Source organism: Sinohyriopsis cumingii, chromosome 4 (genome assembly GCF_028554795.1).
Source record: "Sinohyriopsis cumingii isolate HCF-2022 chromosome 4, ASM2855479v2, whole genome shotgun sequence".
NCBI classification, from domain to species: Eukaryota; Metazoa; Mollusca; class Bivalvia; order Unionida; family Unionidae; genus Sinohyriopsis; species Sinohyriopsis cumingii.
Genome location: NC_142964.1, coordinates 54,807,001 through 54,830,828, shown reverse-complemented (window position 1 = coordinate 54,830,828; position 23,828 = coordinate 54,807,001). Strand labels below are relative to the sequence as shown.

Genomic DNA, 23,828 nt, shown 5'->3' with positions numbered 1-23,828 from the left:
TGTCTTCCTTTTTTTCTTCTTGTATTTACAACAGATTGTTCATCCTGAGAGTTTTGAGGGAGAGTAGTATATTACTGAGTTACCCTCATCAAATAAATTAGATCCCATAGGAATAACTGGCACACATATACTAAGCCAACCTTGTATGTCAAGATCCCTTTGGTGACAAAGGTGATCAGTCTGCCTAGGCCCCAACATTGAACAGGATATAGGCTCTGCAGCTGCTTACTCATGTATATCCAAGCACCTGCTTCAGTTACTCTTTCCAGGGTCATACATTCAGGCATTGCAATAGAGTGGGCTCGTCTTGTGATAAGGAGCAGACCCATTTGTCCACACCACTTCATCCCTGCTAATTTTTTATACCAGGTAGGGTTACATGCTGGCACAAGACTCTATGTAATACTTCATCCCTCCTAATTTTTTTACCAGGTAGGGTTACATGCTGGCACAAGTCTCTGTGTAATACTTCATCCCTCCTAATTTTTATACCAGGTAGGGTTACATGCTGGCACAAGCCTCTGTGTAATACTTCATCCCTCCTAATTTTTATACCAGGTAGGGTTACATGCTGGCACAAGCCTCTATGTAACACTTCATCCCTCCTAATTTTTTATACCAGGTAGGGTTACATACTGGCACAAGCCTCTGTATAATACTTCATCCCTCCATATTTTTATGCCAGGTAGGGTTACATGCTAGTACAAGCCTCTATGTAACACTTCATCCCTCCTAATTTTTTATACCAGGTAGGGTTACATGCTGGCACAAGACTCTGTGTAATACTTCATCCCTCCTAATTTTTATACCAGGTAGGGTTACATGCTAGCACAAGACTCTGTGTAATACTTCATCCCTCCTAATTTTTATACCAGGTAGGGTTTACATGTTGGCACAAGACTCTTTGTAACGCTTCATCCCTCCTAATTTTTATACCAGGTAGGGTTACATGCTAGCACAAGCCTCTATGTAACACTTCATCCCTCCTAATTTTTATACCAGGTAGGGTTACATGCTAGCACAAGCCTCTATGTAAGACTTCATCCCTCCTAATTTTTTATGCCAGGTAGGGTTACATGCTGGCACAAGACTATATTCCATGATCCATAGCCATTTCCTTGGATCCAATGTGATTACACCCTTCACCGTCAGCCATATGAGTACATCTATAACCCATACAGTGCCAACTTATGAGTACATCTATAACCCATACAGTGCCAATTTATAAGTACATCTATAACCCATAGTGCCAATTTATCAGTACATCTGTAACCCATACAGTGCCAATTTATCAGTACATCTATAACCTTCAGTGCCAATTTATCAGTACATCTGTAACCCATACAGTGCCAATTTAAGAGTACATCTATAACTCATACAGTGCCAATTTATCAGTACATCTATACATCTATAACCCATACAGTGCCAATTTATGAGTACATCTATAACCCATACAGTGCCAATTTATCAGTACATCTATACATCTATAACCCATACAGTGCCAATTTATGAGTACATCTGTAACCCATACAGTGCCAGTTTATGAGTACATCTATACATCTATAACCCATACAGTGCCAGTTTATGAGTACATCTGTAACCCATGCAGTGCCAATTTATCAATACATCTATGACCCATACAGTGCCAATTTATCAGTACATCTATAACCCATACAGTGCCAATTTATCAGTACATCTATACATTTATAACCCATACAGTGCCAATTTATCAGTACATCTATAACACATACAGTGCAAATTTATGAGTACATCTGTAACCCATACAGTGCCAATTTATCAGTACATCTATAACCCATACAGTGCCAATTTATCGGTACATCTATAACCCTTAGTGCCAATTTATGAGTACATCTATAACCCATACAGTGCCAATTTATGAGTATGCCAATAACCCATACAGTGCCAATTTATGAGTACATCTATACATTTATAACCCATACAGTGCCAATTTATGAGTACATCTATAACCCATACAGTGCCAGTTTATGAGTACATATATAACCCATACAGTGCCAATTTATGAGTGAAGTGAACTCTTTTTTTTTGTACATCATCAATCTGCAAAACAAATCTGAGGCTTATTCATGGAAACTTTTAATTTGCAAGGATTATTACAAAGCAATGATTATTACAATGCAGTGATTATTACAATGCAATGATTATTACAAAGCAATGATTATTGCAAAGCAAGGATTATTACAAAGCAAGGATTATTACAATGCAATGATTATTACCAAGCAATGATTATTACAAAGCAAGGATTATTACAAAGCAAGGATTATTACAATGCAGTGATTATTACAATGCAATGATTATTACAAAGCAATGATTATTTCAAAGCAAGGATTATTACAAAGCAAGGATTATTACAATGCAATGATTATTACAAAGCAGTGATTATTACTAAGCAAGGATTATCAAAAAGTAAATCCAACTGATGACAAATATGCTAAAGATATTTGCTTGGAATTATACATATAATATCCAGGTGACATATTTAATTTATGTTCTAATAATGGTACAACCCTCTATGTGTGCATCAGAAATTTTTTGTTTATATGAAATTATAGTTTAAAATCGTTATAGTGACTAATAATTGCTAAGTCCTAATTATTAGGCAACTCTAAAACACATCATTAACATAAGTGAATCTTATGCCCTCAGCTCAGTAAACTGTATGGAGAAAAAAATCTCAAGTAATTTAAGAGCAATATTATTTTGAATACATGATGCCCTGTATGACTGCATTGTATTATTTTGAATACATGATGCCCTGTATGACTGTGTCATATTATTTTGAATACATCATGTCCTGTATGACTGCATGCTATTATTTTGGACACATGATGCCCTGTATGACTGTATTGTATTATTTTGAATACATGATGCACTGTATGACTGTGTCATATTATTTTGAATACATCATGTCCTGTATGACTGCATGCTATTATTTTGAATACATGATGCCCTGTATGACTGTATTGTATTATTTTGAATACATGATGCACTGTATGACTGTGTCATATTATTTTGAATACACGATGCCCTGTATGACTGTGTCATATTATTTTGAATACACAATCCCCTGTATCACTGTAATATTATTTTGAATACATGATGCCTTGTTAGGCTGCATTGTATTATTTTGAATACATGATGCCCTGTATGGCTGTGTAATATTAATTTGAATACATGATCCCCTGTATGATTTTGTAATATTATTTTGAATACATTACATGGTGCCCTGTATGACTGTGTAATATTTTTTTGAATACATGATGCCCTGTATGACTGCATGCTATTATTTTGAAGACATGATGCCCTGTATGACTGTTTAATATTACTTTGAATACATGATCCCTTGTATGACTGTAATATTATTTTGAATACATGATGCCCTGTATGACTGCATTGTATTATTTTGAATACATGATCCCTTGTATGACTGTAATATTATTTTGAATACATGATCCCTTGTATGACTGTAATATTATTTTGAATACATGATGTCATGTATGACTGCATTGTATTATTTTGAAGACATGATGCCCTGTATGACTGTTTAATATTACTTTGAATACATGATCCCTTGTATGACTGTAATATTATTTTGAATACATGATGTCATGTATGACTGCATTGTATTATTTTGAAGACATGATGCCCTGTATGACTGTTTAATATTACTTTGAATACATGATCCCTTGTATGACTGTAATATTATTTTGAATACATGATACTGCATGCTATTATTTTGGATACATGATACCCTGTATGACTGCATTGTATTATTTTGAAGACATGATGCCCTGTATGACTGTGTCATATTGTTTTGAATACATGTTCCCTTGTATGACTGTAATATTATTTTGAATACATGATGTCCTGTATGACTGCATGCTATTATTTTGGATACATGATGCACTGTATGACTGCATTGTATTATTTTGAAGATATGATGCCCTGTATGACTGCTTTGTATTATTTTGAAGACATGATGCCCTGTATGACTGCATGATATAATACATGATGCCCTGTATAACTGCATGGAATGCACCAAAATCATGTCACCCTTAAAAATGGTGACACTTGTAATAGCTCAGGTAGCATCAGTTTTATACATGTACATTGTTGTGATTACTACCAATGGACTTCCACTGCTACAAGAGAGTTAGCTTTGCTGATCAAAAGGTATATTTAATTTACCAAATCATGAACAACAAAACAACACATGTGAGCAGCATTTTTCTAAACATTAACAATCATATGAAAATCCAATTTTTCTTTAATCTACATTTTTACCATTTGAGCATCATTTAAAAACGATCATCACATTGTTGTTTCAGATTGCTAAATACAGTCTATGTACATGATGAAATTTTTTATCAATAATGCAACTGGACATACAGCATGGACATCATGCACATAGGATGTATTTGTAAGATTTATGTTGATAAAAAATCTGTGCAGTGGCTTATGAACTTGAAGTGGTTTTTCTTTAAAATAAAATGTTATTTATTGAAGGTTAAGTTTGCTGGCTATGGTACATCTGAATACATCACTTTTTATGTATGAAATACGAATTTATGATCACAAATTGAATGAATCTTTTGTACAGTCAGTTAAGAATAATAAGATACCAAGCATTCTGTCGTCATTGTCAGAAAACAAATCTTGGAAAGTGATTGATAAAATTGTGCATTTTTATTTCGTAGCAACAGATCCTCAGTCCCATTCAGGTCTCCAGCTTACACAGGTATATCCAAAACTTTTACAGGTCTCTTTCTTTCATTTTTTATTCATTCTTTCTTTGTTTCCTTTTGCCTTTATGCTTGTATAGCCTGGGATTTAAATCTTACCTGTACTGTGATTACATAATATAGCATGTGCTTAAATGGTATTCTTTACGGTGAGTTTTCATTAGGTTTGTAGAAATATATTTTAATTTTAATTTTACAATCATTATTTTGGTATGGTAAGTTTTGTTGCATTTTGTGTTTTTCTGCCTCTGTGATACATGTATAGTTTTGGATTGGATTGATGTACCAAAATTCCTATAAAACTTAGTGCAGATAAGACCAAGAGCAAATTTGACTTTTTCCCTTATTTGGCATACTTGGAACGAGGCATGGACTTCTTTATTGCTAAGAGGTCAAAGATTTTGTGAGCTCCTCCCACCTTCTTGCAACACATCTAAGTTATGATTCTTACATTTTTTAAATCTAATACATTATAAATGCTTGTACATTTATCATAAAAATCCTGATTTTTCCACACTATGCATGCATGTACATACAAATGGAGGTTCCACACATAATGTAACATGTTGCACATAAGAACAAATCAAAGTAAGACCAAAGCAGTGTAGTATGATCTTGCAGTGCCTAAACACTTTGAAAAGGCAGTGTCTTAGAAAATTGAAGTCAAAGAGTCAATGAGTTATTTATAGAAAATGGCAGCAAATTTTTACTCTGGTGTTACAGACAGTGGCCTGATCTTGAAGTATTAAATATAATGTCCTGTGTTCCCCATCCTCAAGACTGGTACTCTGCTTATGTAATAATTAGTGGTCCAGGCGCAGTGGCTCCACTTCATGCTTTTGTATTTTTACAAAGGTTCACTTTTTAAAGAAAAAGTGAGTTAAAACATTTGAGATCATATGTTAGTTGTAGAAGAATATGGAAATATTTATGTTGGTGCAATGTTGCATCTAGATTGACCTATCAAGGGGACATATTATGTGTACCCCAGTACCCCAATATTGATTAGGAAATGGGGATTTGTTAAATTTAGGTGGACACTTGTAGTTCTTTCTCCGGAAACAATATTATACATCCCCAATGTACCAGTTTAAATCCACATAAACAAATGATTTCAACATAGTTTTTTCTTCATTTGTTCAGAGGATGAGAGCAAGCTACTGGATGAGATTACAGGTCACATGTCATCACAACGTCTGAAGGTCCGAGACCCATTTGCCAGAGGACTGCCCAAATTGGATACCTCTAGATCTAGCCATGCAGGAGGAACTACACACAGAAGTGGAGTGGGGTCCAGCAATGGTAATAGGTCTACACATTCCATAAGTTAGTTATTTAAGAACACTCATTTCCATTGCTGTTTATATCTTTGTTACTAGTATATGTGGAATATATCTCTAATAGTAAACAAAATTATTTTATTTCTTCCTTCGACATAGCCCACAAGTCATTTACATAAAAGCAGTCATTTTAAAAGCAGTCATTTACATATGGATCATTACCAAGAGATCTAAGATATCGTTAACAATGAACAATACCTTGTTACTTTTTTCCCATAACTCAAAGTTGACCAGTCATGTATATCTCAACTTCTTATGATCAGTCCCAGGGTGCTGATTACATGAACACTTTCACTGACGTAAGTTTTAAGTCTCGACTTAACACATCTTGTGATCTGATTGGCTGAAATTTAAGTCTGACTTAAAATTGATCAATCTAAAGTCTTAAATCCAGACTGAACTTAAGACTTGTGTTGGAGAGATTGAGTCCTGATTGATCAATTTTTCGTCAGACTTGAATTTAAACCAATCAGATTACTGGATTCTAAACTTAAATTTTAATTTAGACTTAAGTTCTTAGTAGATATAAATAATTTCTTGCTTATTACCTGGTATGTAATGGGGGGAAGGAATATCTATTGATCTTTGTAAAAAAAAATTGTATTTAGAGCATTAGTAAAAACTGTTCAAGATATTTCAACTGAACGTTGTATACAGGTCAAGCAAGAAAATGTAACTATTGATAGTTCAGATTGTCCACATTCATTACTTTTATATGTTACAATGGATATACATAGTGTATCATAAACATGATATAAATTGAGACTGATGGACCATAGCAAAATTAGCATACAAACAATGAGTGCAGAACCATTGGGAAATTTCAGTAGGTGTCTGATATAAGTGGGGCACCAAAGGGGGATCTGTCATCTCTAGATGACTTTTTTAATGTCTGCCAATAATTTAAATTCTATATGTTCACAGTATCTGGGCAGAGGTGCAACAATTTAAGACTTAGCTTTTCTCTTGTGATATGTCATGCCATTTGTAAACATATTCTGTTAAAATATTTATTAAAAATTCAGTCTAATAATAAAATATTTTTAAAAAATAAGTAAATATCATAGAACAAAACACTGTAGTAGAAAAATAGCAATCATTTCAATTTAGCCAAGTTTTAAAATGCTGTTTTCAGGCCCATTGTCAAAGTTAGGTAGAACCTACACTGACTCTGACCTTCTAGACCATGAGCAGGTAGACAACCATCCAGGTAACTTAATTACAGGTGAACTGAGCTCATAGCTGCTCTCTTGCTTCATGCTGCCGTAATATTCTGCTATAATTTAACAACTGACAGGATCTTCCAAAAATAATAAAAAGATATTGATTTAGAGTTGAAGACAGATAAACATAGATGATGAAAAGTTTCCCTATTCGTATTTTAATCCATTTTCTATATGGCATGTAGATATCATTATATCTTGTTTCCTGTAATAAACCCTGGTGACCATTTTGTAAAATGTTCTCAACATTTTGTATCAGACTATAGTATAAGTCACATGGGTCATGTAGGCATTCAACACTGACTATTTCAGTAATGGGTGTCAATTTTAGAGTTTGATTCTACATAACTTTAAGTGGCAAGTATTCACTTCATTTGGATTCTTATACATCCATATTCCTTTGCAAGGTCATTATTTAGATGCCCTGAGAGGTGCATACGGCAAAATCAATGTTAAATTATGTAGACATTTTTTGATGAAATGAATCTAAAGGTGTGATCCAGTACAATCCTGATTGAATGTCATGCACTGTGATGTCACAATGAAAGCTACATATATTGATAAACAAATTCATACTACCCTCGATTGTGATGATTCTGCTCCAAGCACTCTCATTTTGACCCAAGTTTAGTATATGGCCACATTGTAAAAATCCATAGTGGTAATTTTTATCTGGAAGTTTCTTGGTGACAGTTAATGGGCAAAGCATTCAAAAATCAGGATTGAAAAGACTTTGGATAAAGAAAATTAGTGTTAAATTTTAAAAGAACAATTTTATTTACTTTAAAATGAGTAAATGCACATACATGACCCATATGACTTGTACTATAAGTTTCACTGGAGAAGGCTTTTCTGACATAAAACTGTCACAGTATTGTAACATTGAAATGTGAGTTTTTATCATTAAACAGGCTTTCAGTGGGGTAATTAAGTTATCTAAATAAGATGCATGACCCATAGGACTTGTACTATAAATTTCACTACAGAAGGCTTTTCTGACATAAAACTGTCACATTATTGTAACAGTGATGTGTGAGTTTATCATTAAACAGGCTTTCAGTGGGGTAATTAAGTTATCTAAATAAGATGCAAGACCCATATGACTTGTACTATAAATTTCACTGGAGAAGGCTTTTCTGACATAAAACTGTCACAGTATTGTAACAATGAAGTGTGAGTTTATCATTAAACAGGCTTTCAGTGGGGTAATTAAGTTATCTAAATAAGATGCAAGACCCATAGGACTTGTACTATAAATTTCACTACAGAAGGCTTTTCTGACATAAAACTGTCACTTTATTGTAACAGTGATGTGTGAGTTTATCATTAAACAGGCTTTCAGTGGGGTAATTAAGTTATCTAAATAAGATGCAAGACCCATATGACTTGTACTATAAATTTCACTGGAGAAGGCTTTTCTGACATAAAACTGTCACAGTATTGTAACATTGAAGTGTGAGTTTATCATTAAACAGGCTTTCAGTGGGGGAATTAACTTACCTAAATAAGAAGTATGCCCCTGGAAAAAGGTACAAGAAATTCATTCAGGGATGGTAGGAAGAGGAAAAGGATGAATATTCATGGAGTCAGAATAAGGTTCAATTTAGTGACTAGTGAACATTATTAATGAGAAAAGGAAATTCACTTGTTCTGATTCAAAGAGTTATAATTCAAATGAAACAGCTATGTCAGTCAACTTGAGTGTGAATAAAATATCAGTTTGAAAATGTCAAATGTTATGATCGAGAAATTTTTGTAATAATCATAACCTCTTTTGTATCATCTTGCATTGCTTTGAAATAGAAACATATCTTGTGCCTTATAATCAACTTAATGTAGAAAATTCCTCTCGTGTGTTTGTCCCTCACTTGATAACTTATTGTAAAAAAATCCTCCCATGTGTTTGTCCCTCACTTTCTTTGGTTCCTTTACTGTTTATTCTTCACTATAATTGATATTCTCTTGAATACATTTTGTTTTCTTTTTTTGTATTTCAGTCATGATATTATCTTTTGACATTCTTATAAACTACAATAATTAGACTGTAAATTCCATGATGAATCATCTCCTTACTTTCCTTCTGATGTTAGAAATTAAGATATTTACTTTTACACTGTACTTTTTAATTTGTCTCAAAGTTTTAAATGTTTAGAACTGTACTTTTTAATTTGTCTCAAAGTTTTAAATGTTTAGAACTGTATTGTATCCATATTCAAATGAATATAACTGACTGTTTTAACCAAAGAAACACAAGAACCTTTCTGCAAAATGTAACGAGGATATTTTATCTTGTACCATTAGAGAGAATCTGAATCAATCTACATGTTTTTTCCTTCATTAAAAATGTACCAGAATTTCAGCAGAATCATCGGAATAGCTTTATGGAATAAAATATTTAATTTACAATGGTCCCTTACTTTACTGAATAATTTTACCAGATAATTGAAACAAATACTTGTTAGAAATGAATGACTAAATTGTCCAGGTACTGGTAATGGTATTTTTTAATCTCTAGTCACCCTTGGCATTGAAAACAACCCTCTGTTCCTTTGGATTTTGCAATGCTGTTGAATATTCTCTGAGTCAGTGTACTGTCCTCACACATAGCAGTGTACTGTCCTCACACACAGCAGGTTAAAATTGTCATGCAGCTAAATAAGATTCTTGCCACTGGTAGTACTAGCCCATATAACAACTATTAATAATGCATATTGATATTACATTTGCAATACATGGTACTAGCCAATATGACCACTATTTATAATGTCTGTTGTTTCATATGTACAATACATGGTATTAGCCCATATAACCACTATTAATAATGTCTATTGTTTCATATGTACAATACATGGTATTAGCCAATATAACAACTATTAATAATGCATATTGATATTACATTTACAATACATGGTACTAGCCAATATGACCACTATTTATAATGTCTATTGTTTTATATGTACAATACATGATACTAGCCAGTATGATCACTATTTATAATGTCTATTGATTTACATGTACAATACAGGGTATTAGCCAATATGACCAGAATTCATAATGCATATTGATTCAGTGTAATAATTCATGGTACTAGGCAATATGACCACTATTAATAATGTCTATTTATTTGCATGTACAGTACATGGTACTAGCCAGCATGAGCATCTTTAATAATGCCTATTGATTGACATGTACAGTGCACAGTACTAGCCAGTATGACCATCATTAATAATGCCTATTGATTGACATGTACAGTGCACAGTACTAGCCAGTATGACCATCATTAATAATGCCTATTGATTGACATGTACAGTGCACAGTTTTAGCCAGTATGACCATCATTAATAATGTCTATTGATTGATTGACATGTACAGTGCACAGTACTAGCCAGTATGAGCATCATTAATAATGCCTATTGATTGACATGTACAGTGCACAGTACTAGCCAGTATGAGCATCATTAATAATGCCTATTGATTGACATGTACAGTGTACAGTATTAGCCAGTATGACCATCATTAATAATGTCTTTTGATTGACATGTACAGTGCACAGTACTAGCCAGTATGACCATCATTAATAATGCCTATTGATTGACATGTACAGTGCACAGTATTATCCAGTATGACCATTATTAATAATGTCTTTTGATTGACATGTACAGTGCACAGTATTATCCAGTATGACCATCATTAATAATGCCTATTGATTGATTGACATGTACAGTGCACAGTACTAGCCAGTATGAGCATCATTAATAATGCCTATTGATTGACATGTACAGTGCAGAGTACTAGCCATTCATAGACATTGTTTATTATGCTAGAAGCCAACAGCTTGACATGATGTAGAGGCTATGACTATTTTTGTGTGTTTCTGGAAATATATCTCATTTTATTGGATGCTAGGGCTAAACTAAGTGTTGTTAGGGGCTAAACCAAGTGATGCTAGGGCTGAACTGAGTGATACAAGGGTTTAACCAAGTGATGCTAGGACTAAACTAAGTGATGTGTGAGGGCTAAACCAAGTGATCTTAGGGCTAAACCAAGTGATGTGAAGGCTAAACTAAGTGATGATAGGGTAAACCAAGTGATTCTAGGGCTAAACCTAGTGCTGTGTGGGATAAACCAAGTGCTGTGATGGCTAAACCAAGTGATGCTAGGGATAAACCAAGTGCTTTAGAGACAAATCTCGAAAGGGAACTGAGCACCATGTTAGTGTTCTGGAGTAGAAAGGTGGAATGTACCTTGCTTCATAACAGGCTTAAAATACCCAGATGTGTAGCTACATTTTACAGTGCTGTATCAAGACTATACCATACTATGTAAAACATAAAGGATTAGGTTTTGTTTTCACTATGCACTGGCTACTTATCAGCATAGTACAGGTGCATGTAAATGTAACAGTGAACTTATTGACTATGCTCCACCTACTCATCAGCATAGTAGATAGTACATGTAAATGTTACAGTGGACCTATTGACTATGCTACACCTACTCATTAGCATAGCATAGAATACACGTAAACAATGGACCAATCAAATAAGCTTGGACCTATCAACTTTGCTTGGACCAATCAAATAAGCTTGGACCTATCAACTATGCTTGGACCTATCAACTATGCTTGGAGCAATCAAATAGTATGAGATATGTGCAAACTTACAGTGAACTTATCAGCTATGCTTTGCCAACTAATTAGAATATCAATATCTTTAAAATTATATTTTTTTGTTGTGAAAATTGCATAGCTACTTTAACAATACTGCTAAGTTACCACTGAAAATATTTGTCAGTATGGGATGGAAAGTGGAAAAGATTTAGGATTTTGTTACACAGCCAGAAATGTCCAGGTGTCAAAGCTCAGTAAATGAGGACTTAGACAAACATGCAATAAAGAGGTAATTGCACAACACCTGTCTGTGGACTCATTGACTAATTATGATTGCATAAGCAGTAGCTAATTGACAGTTGATAAGTCAGTTATGATAGGTGTTGATATTACAAATATTATATTTCCTTTGAAATAACCCAGTGGAATATGGTGTTGATATTGCAAATATTACATTTCCTTTGAAATAACCCAGTGGAATTTAGTGTTGATATTATAAATATTATATTTCCTTTGAAATAACCCAGTGGAATATGGTGTTGATATTGCAAATATTACATTTCCTTTGAAATAACCCAGTGGAATTTAGTGTTGATATTATAAATATTATATTTCCTTTGAAATATATATATATATATATATATATATATATATATATATATATATATATATATATATATATATATATATATATATATATATATATATATAGACCTAGTACTCCTGCATAGCAGTTCAGCATACTAACCACAAAACTGTGATGCATTTTCGGAATGAACCATTTGACTCTTTTATTGTTAGATGGTTCAATCCCTTTCTATCAAGGAATTTCCACCACAAAGTCGATACTTTGCTAAATATAATCTTTATATCAACTGATCAAGAACTATTTACTCAAATTCATTTTAAATTGAGAAAAAAGCTATTTAATGTTGATACTGTATAGTAAACTGGTGGTAACTTAATGAATCAATGGAAACATAAAATGTCTCTTCTGTCTTTTTAGAGGCTAGTTGGATTACTGATATTATTAACACATTTATTTATGAATAAAATGAATGTTTCTTCAGTTTTTAGTCATGCCTTTGAGTAAGTGTAAGGATTATCTTGTCTTCATTGACAAGTTTCTACCCTGTCGAATATTCCTCAGTCTTATAGCAGAAACTATTAAGTGTGAAATTTGGTTTTCATTTTTAGGCCTACTTCAACGTCTGAAATATGTCTATACCAACTATCATCATCTAATATGTAAAGCACTTGACACTGTGATCACCCTTCAACCAGTATGTCATTTGACCTACAGCAAATTAGACGATCACTCTTCAACCAGTATGTCATTTGACCTACAGCAAATTAGACGATCACTCTTCAACCAGTATGTCATTTGACCTACAGCAAATTAGACGATCACTCTTCAACCAGTATGTCATTTGACCTACAGCAAATTAGAGGATCCTTTGCAGATTGACACTAGCTTATCATTCAACACCTTATATACTCGGAAATGTGTCAAGTCCAATTGCGAACTGCACAGACCCAGATGTGACATAGCATAATGTGCTGGCAGATCAGGCTCTGTGCAGTTTGTTATGAGTAATCAGTAGAATAAACAACACAAACCCTGATCTGCAGGTGCATTATGCTACAGAAGATCAAGAGTGAGTTTGAAGAACAACGCTTGCGTTTGAAAAGGTGTCTGGTTTAATTTAATGACCCTTCTAGGTTCATGTAAAATGTGTACAGTTGAAAGGATGTAAATATTCTCTTTTACACGAATTCATATGCAGATTTAAAACAGTCATCTTAGACTTCGAAAAACTTAAAGAAAAAGAATTATTGAAAGGGTCATTTGAAGAGTTATCACAGGGAAATGAAGAGTTATCACAGGAAATATCTGTAAATAATTATATTTTATATTCTGAATATACTCTTTCATCATCTGTAGTATATTGACTGGGTTTTGGGAAAGCAATCAACAACGTTTATCTTATACAGTAATCATATGATGGCTTGAATGAATGAAGACTGACTACAGTCTGTATAAATATAGTATTATAGTGAAAAAAATGAATTGTTTCCAATACTATTTACGTAAATTAATTTGACAACAACATTATGTACCAGCAATGTAATAATAATAATAATAATAATAATAATAGTGCTTTATTTATATAAGGCAACTGAATTAGTACAAAATATTCTCCCATGAGGCCATGTCATCATTCTTTGACTCACGTTCTGAAGTTAAAAGTAAGTAATAGAGTTAATTGCAATCAAGCTAGAGTCTACTGTTATACTCACATTTTGTCTTTTGCCAGTAAGATCTAAATTATGTATTATACAATAATTTTCTCAGTACGCTGAGTGTATCCTGTGTCACTGATATATCATGTGTCATTGATATATCATGTGTCATTGATATATCAGTGTCATTGATATATCATGTGTCATTGATATATCCTGTGTCATTGATATATCCTGTGTCATTGATATATCATGTGTCATTGATATATCCTGTGTCATTGATATATCCTGTGTCATTGATATATCATGTGTCATTGATATATCATGCGTCATTGATGTATTCAATGGTTTTCATTTATTCATGATGCTACTCAGTTTTAGCTCTACTGATTGTCGACCAAAAGAACTTTTGGGATGACCTGTTGTCTATCGTGTTTTGTCAATCTGTCTGTTTGCTCAGGTTTGTTATTGCTACTCCTAGGCATCTAGGAGAATTGCCATGAAACACTTCACACACATTCATCCCATGTTTTGGTTGGTCCTAATTGAAACTGGTGCCACTTTGACATCCAGTATGGCTGTCACTGTGGCCATCTTGAAAATATATTACAGTATGTTTTATATCAGCAACATAAATTTAAGTAAAATAATGTTATATTGCCTTTGTATCTGCAGTGTTTTACATTGTCCCCAGTATGAGTAATGCGTTATGTTGTTCCTAGTATCAGTAATGTTCTCAATATCAGTAAATGTAATATGTTACATTGTCCCTAGTATGATAAATGAGTTACATTGTCCTCAATATCAGTAATTGTTACATTGTCCTTAGTGTCAGTAATGAGTTACATTGTCCCTAGTATTAGTAATGAGTTACATTGTCCCTAGTATTAGTAATGTGTTACATTGTCCCCAGTATGAGTAATGCGTTATGTTGTTCCTAGTATCAGTAATGTTCTCAATATCAGTAAATGTAATATGTTACATTGTCCCTAGTATGATAAATGAGTTACATTGTCCTCAGTATCAGTAATGTGTTACATTGTCTCTAATATCTGTAATTGTTACATTGTCCTTAGTGTCAGTAATGAGTTACATTGTCCCTAATATTAGTAATGTGTTACATTGTCCCCAGTATTAGTAATGAGCTACGTTGTCCTCCATATTAGTAAATGGAATGTGTTACATTGTTCCTGGTATTATAAATGAGTTAATTTGTCCTCAATATCAGTAATGTGTTACATTGTCCCTAGTATTAGTAATGAGTTACATAGTATTCCATATTAGTAAATGGAATGTGTTACATTGTCCCTGGTATTATAAATGAGTTAATTTGTCCTCAGTATCAGTAATGTGTTACATTGTCCCTAGAGCCAGTGATGAGTTACATTGTCCTCAATTAATCAGAGTTGCATCAATATGCTGTGTGATAATTTTGTCACCAGAAAAAATCAAACATAACACAATATACTGATTTGATAGATACCAACTTCATAGCGTTGGATTACATCGTTTACATTGAATGACTTTATGAAGCTGCCATGTTTTGATTAGGTTTATAACTGATTTTATTGCCTTTGCAAAGGTAACATAGAAATATCTGTAATGTTCAATACATTTACTTTTCATTTATGTGTGCTTTTGTTTTTAGCTCAGGAAGGTTGACTAGTTATTGTTATATGCTAGAGATTGTACACTAGTAGACTGGAAAAGCTTCATCATTTCTCAGAATATTCTGCAAAATCTCAGGAAATAAATGTAGCTTGTCTGGACAAGGAAGATGTTTTTTCTATCATCATTTATGATATATATTTCAGCCCCAAATGACCATGAGCTAATGTCCATAATGATGACAAGGATCACACAGCTGGAAGCCAAGTTAGCATTTCAAAACAAGGAGTTGGCAGACAAGGTGAATCATACAGGCATATTTGCAATAAAATGCTTAAAATTATATCGATTTAAATATCATCATGGCATTTTTTAGTCTCTTTACAGAACCACATTCACCTTGTACAATTTTTACCAACTATTAATTGGCAATATAGAATTCAGTGCTAACAACTTTCTTCTATTTACAAATTTTGCTTCTTTTGCAAAAGTTGGAAATTGTGAAACTCTTTTCATAAATTCATTATTAAATCATTATATATTTGGGATCTTCTATATGGTGGTTATTTTTAGAAATTCAGACAATTTTCCTTTACAAACATTCTTTACTTGTCACTGCTTTAAAACATGCAAAAATAAATCTGTGAGTGTCTTGTTTAGTTTCAATTAGTTCACGGAATTGTAACTTTCCTTTCTGAATCTTCTTTTTATCCTTTTATTTTAGGATATAAAAATTAAAGTTTTGGAAGATAAAGTTCGATTACTAAGCCTGCAAAAGTCACAAGGTAAGACAAAATAATCTGTTGGATACAAAAATTTGATTGTATTCTGTCTAGATGGCATTCTGTCTAGATGGCATTCTGTCTTGATGGCATTCTGTCTAGATGGCATTCTGTATAAATGGCATTCTGTCTTGATGGCATCCTGTCTAGATGGCATTCTGTCTAGATGGCATCCTGTCTAGATTGCATTCTGTCTGTCTAGATGGCATTCTGTCTAGATGTCTAGATGGCATTCTAATGAGTTTGTTGCTCAATCTAGAAGCTTGAAAAGAATGTGAGAAATTACTAATAGTTATCAATGTCATCTCTATTTTGACAAATGTGCTATGAACTCAAATATTTTTTCCTTCAATACTTGTCAGGTTAGCACTGCTGCACCTTGAGCACAGGATTGCAGGTAACCCCCACCACCAACACAATATGACTCGTGTACACCCCTTGGGAAAATTTTGCAAAATCTCCTTGATGCATGTCCTTTGTATGAATCATTTAAATTAATTAAGAAATGTGTACATACTGACCTTCAAGTCCTTCATCATATCATATCAGCATATATGAACATAAATGATATAGGAAAGGCCTGTCAGTGTTCACATCAGCATAGATGAATACAAATGATATAGTAGAGACCTGTCAGTGTTCACACCAACATCTATGAACATGAATGATATTTGGAGAGTCCTATAACTGTTCACGTCAGCATTGATGAACATGAATGATATAGGAGAGGCCTGTCAGTGTTCACATCAGCATAGATGAATACAAATGATATATGAGAGGCCTGTCAGTGTTCACACCAACATAGATGAACATGAATGATATAAGAGAGTCCTATCACTGTTCACATCAGCATAGATGAATATGAATGATAGTACAGAGGCATATCAATGTTCATGCCAGCATTTATGAATATGAATGAATTAACAGAGGCCTATCAGTGTTCACACCAGCATAGATGGATACGAATAATATAGGAGAGGCCTATCAGTGTTCACACCAGCATAGATGAAGATGAATGATATAGGAGAGGCCTATCACTGTTTACACCAGCATTGATGGATATGAATGATATAGCAGAGTCCTATCAGTGTTCACATCAGCATTGATGAATATGAATGATATAACAGAGGCCTATCAGTGTTCACAACAGCATTGATGAATATGAATGAATTAACAGAGGCCTATCAGTGTTCACACCAGCATTGATGAATATGAATGATATAACAGAGGCCTATCAGTGTTCACACCAGCATAGATGAATATGAATGATATAACAGAGGCCTATCAGTGTTCACACCAGCATAGATGAATATGATATAGGAGAGGCCTATGAGTATTCACATCAGAAATAATGAATATGAATGATATAACAGAAGCCTATCACTGTTCACACCAGCATAGATAAATATGAATGATGTAAGAGTCCATTTTACTACACTGACCTTTATAGGATGTATTATGATCTATATCACTAATATCAATGTGTGTTTTCCCTCTATAATTACTGGCTACAGGGATTGTGATAATTGGTCCAAAACTGGTACCTGACACTGCTTCAAGAAACCAAAATTGTTTGCACAGCAGTGAAAACAAAGAACCAGTCTGCTGATAAGTACTTGTCTAGAGCAATGAGCATGATCCTGCCATACTGGTCAGTTACTTCAATGCTTTATAATACTACTTTTAATGTTACAATAATGTAAGGGTTCAAGGAGAAAGATGCTTGTGCAATGCATATGAAGATGTAAACACATTGAAACAGATGAGACTTTTTCATTTTTAAATATTACTGTGAGTGAATCAAACCATGGAATCTTGGGTAAAACACTAGTAAGTGCCTGCAAAAATTTTCCAGTTTGCTTAGCTTTTCCAAACAATATAATACTTACAGCAATGATCTTTGGGTTATCTCATCTTTCCTTCAGTTATTCAGTTATTCATTTATTCCGTAATCCTATGAAAACAAATATGTATTCAACTGTCGTTTTTTATTCAATACATGAACTCACTAGTCAATTCCTAATGGATTTCTTGGAGTACCTTGTGTAATGGGTAATCCCTGAAATGCACACATCACTCCAGATACATTACCATTCATCAGACAGTGCCATGTGTGTTGAAGTATCTTGTGTTATGCGTAATCAATCAGATTTCTTTGAAATGTGTGCATAACTTTAGATACATTACCAATTATCAGAGTACACCATGTGTGCTGGAGTACCTAGTGTAACAGGTAATCAATAAAATGTCCTTGAAATGCATACATCACTCTAGATACATTACCACTTATCAGAGTGTACCATGTGTGTTGAAGTACCTAGTGTAACAGGTAATCAATAAAATGTCCTTGAAATTCATACATCACTCTAGATACATTACCACTTATCAGAGTGTACCATGTGTGTTGAAGTACCTAGTGTAATAGGTAATTAATCAGATTTCCTTAAAATATACCCCAGTCATTTGTAGATATATTACCATTCATCTGAATGTATCATCTGTGTTGAAGTACCTAGCACAAACGGTAATCAGTCAAATTTCCTTGAGATTCCAACCAGTCAAATGTAGACATATTACCCTTCAAGCTTGTTGCTATGTGTCTTGGATTTCTTGAAGCACATAGACATATTACCCTTCAAGCTTGTTGTCATGTGTCTTGGATTTCTTGAAGCACATAGACATATTACCCTTCAAGCTTGTTGCCATGTGTCTTGGATTTCTTGAAGCACATAGACATATTACCCTTCAAGCTTGTTGCCATGTGTCTTGGATTTCTTGAAGCACATAGACATATTACCCTTCAAGCTTGTTGCTATGTGTCTTGGATTTCTTGAAGCACATAGACATATTACCCTTCAAGCTTGTTGCTATGTGTCTTGGATTTCTTGAAGCACATAGACATATTACCCTTCAAGCTTGTTGCCATGTGTCTTGGATTTCTTGAAGCACATAGACATACTAGCCTTCAAGCTTGTTGCTATGTGTCTTGGATTTCTTGAAGCACATAGACATATTACCCTTCAAGCTTGTTGCCATGTGTCTTGGATTTCTTGAAGCACATAGACATATTACCCTTCAAGCTTGTTGCCATGTGTCTTGGATTTCTTGAAGCACATAGACATATTACCCTTCAAGCTTGTTGCTATGTGTCTTGGATTTCTTGAAGCACATAGACATATTACCCTTCAAGCTTGTTGCTATGTGTCTTGGATTTCTTGAAGCACATAGACATATTACCCTTCAAGCTTGTTGCTATGTGTCTTGGATTTCTTGAAGCACATAGACATATTACCCTTCAAGCCTGTTGCCATGTGTCTTGGATTTCTTGAAGCACATAGACATACTAGCCTTCAAGCTTGTTGCTATGTGTCTTGGATTTCTTGAAGCACATAGACATATTACCCTTCAAGCTTGTTGCCATGTGTCTTGGATTTCTTGAAGCACATAGACATATTACCCTTCAAGCTTGTTGCCATGTGTCTTGGATTTCTTGAAGCACATAGACATATTACCCTTCAGGCTTGTTGCCATGTGTCTTGGATTTCTTGAAGCACATAGACATATTACCCTTCAAGCTTGTTGCTATGTGTCTTGGATTTCTTGAAGCACATAGACATATTACCCTTCAAGCTTGTTGCCATGTGTCTTGGATTTCTTGAAGCACATTGAGTGACTGCAGCATTTGCCACATGGAGCTGGATACAGCATAGTTTTTTTTTCTTCTTTATTCTGTGAAGTATATATTTTCAGCACTTAGAGGGAAAAATAGCACACACTGTGATGACTCTGTTACTGACAAAAATATTGCTCAGTAAAATAAAGTATAAATTACATTCATGATGTAACTTCTTATGGCAGCTTTTGCAAACCATCTTTGTGATAACTGTTTTGGGTCAGGGTTTTTTATTGTCAGTATTAAAATAATGTAGCATTGAATCTAATTCATCATTTCCAACAGGAAAAAGGCACACTGTTCACAATGGTTTCATGTGTTATGTATATTTAATTTACATTATTTGTTAGTTTATGTATTCATTTTCTTTTAATTCATTATATGCTATTGATGATAAGACATTGTATGTTGGAATTAACCTTGTCCAAATTTAAGTTCATTTATCTACTTGGCCTGAATTTTTGCTTTTGGTTTTCTTGTAAACATGTTTATCTCAATCTGAGTCTAGAACATTGGAAATTCCCCATGAAATGCCATGTCTACCTTGTTGTTTATTACACATTATATATTATATTATATATATATTTTATTATTTGTAACAGAGTTCTAATTATAACCAAGATTTTATTTTGTAATGATTATCAACCTTCAGGAAGGTTATTTTCCATTATTTAATATGTTATTTTAGAAAATGTTGTGACCTGAGGTCAGGCAGCAGACTAATAAATTTTGTTACTGGAAAAATTATTCATTTGTGCTATAACTTAGATTGTTAGGGAGAACCAGTTGTATTATTGCTGTGTCCAGTAATTCATTTGGGCTGGACTTGATTTATCAGAATTATAGATATCAAATAATTCTTCTACAAAGTGTTCTTCAAAAATAACATTCTTGGAAATAGAGACTTGAATTTATACTGAAATTTCAAATAAGGATATATTCTTGGATTGTATTGTTGTGATCCAATAAAAGGCAGTTGGTACAACACCACCATACAGGCCACCAAAGGCAGATGAACACCTTTAGCATTAGATTTAATTTAGATTTCTACTAAATTTTATTCAGGATTTCAGTTGCATGTAGTTCTAGGATTATTTGGGATTTAATTCACAATACATTAAGTTCTTTTTTTTTACATTTCACTGCATATTCTAGGGAAATAAATTATTTGTTGACTTTTACAAAATTTGTTCTTCTTACTCTTTTCTATTACTTATTTTAAGACCATAGAGTTGTATTATATAGTAGTCAAAATCTCTGTTAATTTTTCTTTATGATCTCTTTTAGATACTTCCAAAGACAGTGCACACAGAGAATTGGAAACAAAATATCTGCTTCTGCAACAACAGGTCCATGAAATGGAGGTTGGTTGTATTTTATAGTATTGATCAGTCACTTAACATCTATAATTGATCACAAATTGTGATATAAATAATGGCGGGCTTGAAAACATTTTGTATGAATTACTGGTCTAGGACCAAAAAGGTGAGAAAAACAGCTCAACAACCAATTACTGACGGCTCATTTGTACTTAAATATTTACCAATGAATCTGAACTTATTTAAACTCTTGGTGCCATTCCATCCTTCTGCAGCTAGAACATTAGCTACACCTTGGACTTAATCATTCAGTGTACATATGATGCACTGATGTTTGATTTACAGACTGGTCCTCTGTGTACTACATGTCGGTTTTGCTGATTTTTGCTGTGTACTTGCAATCAATGTTGTGCTGCTGGAAAAATCAACTTTTGCCTTCATCATTTGATTCTAATGCCATTTTGAAACCTTTTAAAAATCAAATTGTATATTGTTTGGCAAAACTAAAATAAATCATCCAAGGTCCACCAGGCTGCTGCTACACCAGACTGCTGCTATACAAGACAAAATGACCAGTCCAAAACCTCAGACCACCATGGGAATCATAAGGCCTTGTAATGGAATTGCAGCTGAATTTAAAATATTTGAATGATAACTGAAGAAGTATATAGATCCTTATAAGATTCGGATTTCTTATCAATTTAACAGTTTATAAGTATATCAAAGATTCCTATGGAATATCACTGAAAACAATAAAAGATTTTTAAAATTTACTTTTAATGAGATAAATCAGAGAGGAATAGATAAGCCTTCCCATCTCAGATTTAATCTGCTGCAAAGTTACCAGCATAATTGTTTTATATATAAATATAAATTTCAAGATTTGGTTGAAAATGTCATTTTTTTAAAAAATTATTCAGGATTATTACTTTTTAAACTTTGACTTGTTGATAAAATCTCTGGATTTTTAGTTTTGGATACGGGTACAAAGCTATGAAATGTTGTTTATCCTTTCTAGTTTCCAATATTTAACTTTAATTTTGAAATAATAGACTAACTGATTTTATATCTTCACAGACATTTTTGGCAGACTATGGTATGGTCTGGGTTGGGGAGAAAAGCAAATTTAACTCCGGTGTCTATAATGAGGATAAAATCTCCGACTCCAGTGAAGAGGAAGGGGAGGAGGAGGAGGAGGAAGTATGGCATCCAGGTATAACTTGCACTACAACAAAGTCACATGTGTCAAATCATCTGACAGGAAGAAAATGTAATGATGAACAGCATTTGGATGGTACTGAAAATAGTCACTGGTAACTGTATGTATGCTCAACCAATGAAAACATTGAGTTCCATTCAATTCTGACCTGACATTTGCATACAGTGAATTTTCATAGTGACATCCAATAATCAGATCCCAAAATTATTGAATGTATACACAAATCTTTAAAGTGAAAGGCACTATGTATGCTCGCATTTATTTCAGAATATTTGACTAGAATACATATGTAGCTGCAAATTATTAGTTTGATTCTGCCCCAGAAAAACAAAAATGGCAACTGTATGTCCTTATCTCTCTTGACATTTGACAGCAGTGAAAAATCATTCTAATAAATTTTTAACATAGCTGTGAACATCTGATGACAGGCTTGTCTGGATTCATGTAATTATATCGTGCAGTTTGATGTAAATTTGGTAAGACTACAGAAATTGTCTCCCACAAAAATAAATGATTTCACAGTATTTGATTAGAATATATTCCACTAATTTGCGAATATTTTCTTTTTCTTGTTCCAGAGTCCTCTATGTCAAAGTCACCACCATTTAAAGTTGACTACAACCTGTTGATTGAAAACATTCAGGAGTTGAACATTCTTGCTGGGGAGGGGGTCACCAAGATCCAACACACTGTAGATGGGGCCAGGTTGAAGGTCAGCAGTGTGATAGATCTATTACTTATCAATATCTCCTGTATAACTTGTTAGTTTCACAGTGTTTAAAATTTCATGCCGCAACTTGCCATGTACAACGTTTGTCAGGTCAAAGTTAGTGGGAAGCAAGACATACCAGTCACTTTACTAGTGGTGGCACATCACCATTTGTTTTGGTTTTGGCTAGTATATTTCATTTGCATATATTTCCTAAATTCCTTTTTGGATCTTGTACTTAGTAAGAATCATTATGAAATTAAGACAGTTGTTCTGTGACATGATGGCATGCCTCTTTGACCATTGGATCAGGGTCACAGTCAT

The 23,828-nt window shown here is 33.6% G+C and overlaps 1 protein-coding gene across 2 annotated transcripts in view; it reads left to right on the top strand.

Moving 5' to 3' along the window:
• The window catches only part of LOC149801196 (UBX domain-containing protein 11-like), a 56,306-nt gene that overhangs the window by 10,911 nt on the left and 21,567 nt on the right, over positions 1-23,828 (top strand). The window contains exons 3-10 of one of the 2 annotated variants that reach the window (XM_089955235.1): positions 4,737-4,777; positions 5,925-6,083; positions 7,257-7,331; positions 16,009-16,103; positions 16,527-16,587; positions 21,545-21,621; positions 22,654-22,789; positions 23,374-23,507. In XM_089955235.1, coding sequence (XP_089811361.1) covers positions 4,737-4,777; positions 5,925-6,083; positions 7,257-7,331; positions 16,009-16,103; positions 16,527-16,587; positions 21,545-21,621; positions 22,654-22,789; positions 23,374-23,507 — 778 coding nt within the window. The remainder of the gene's footprint in view (positions 1-4,736; positions 4,778-5,924; positions 6,084-7,256; positions 7,332-16,008; positions 16,104-16,526; positions 16,588-21,544; positions 21,622-22,653; positions 22,790-23,373; positions 23,508-23,828) is intronic. The other variant, XM_089955236.1, reaches the window with a different exon arrangement.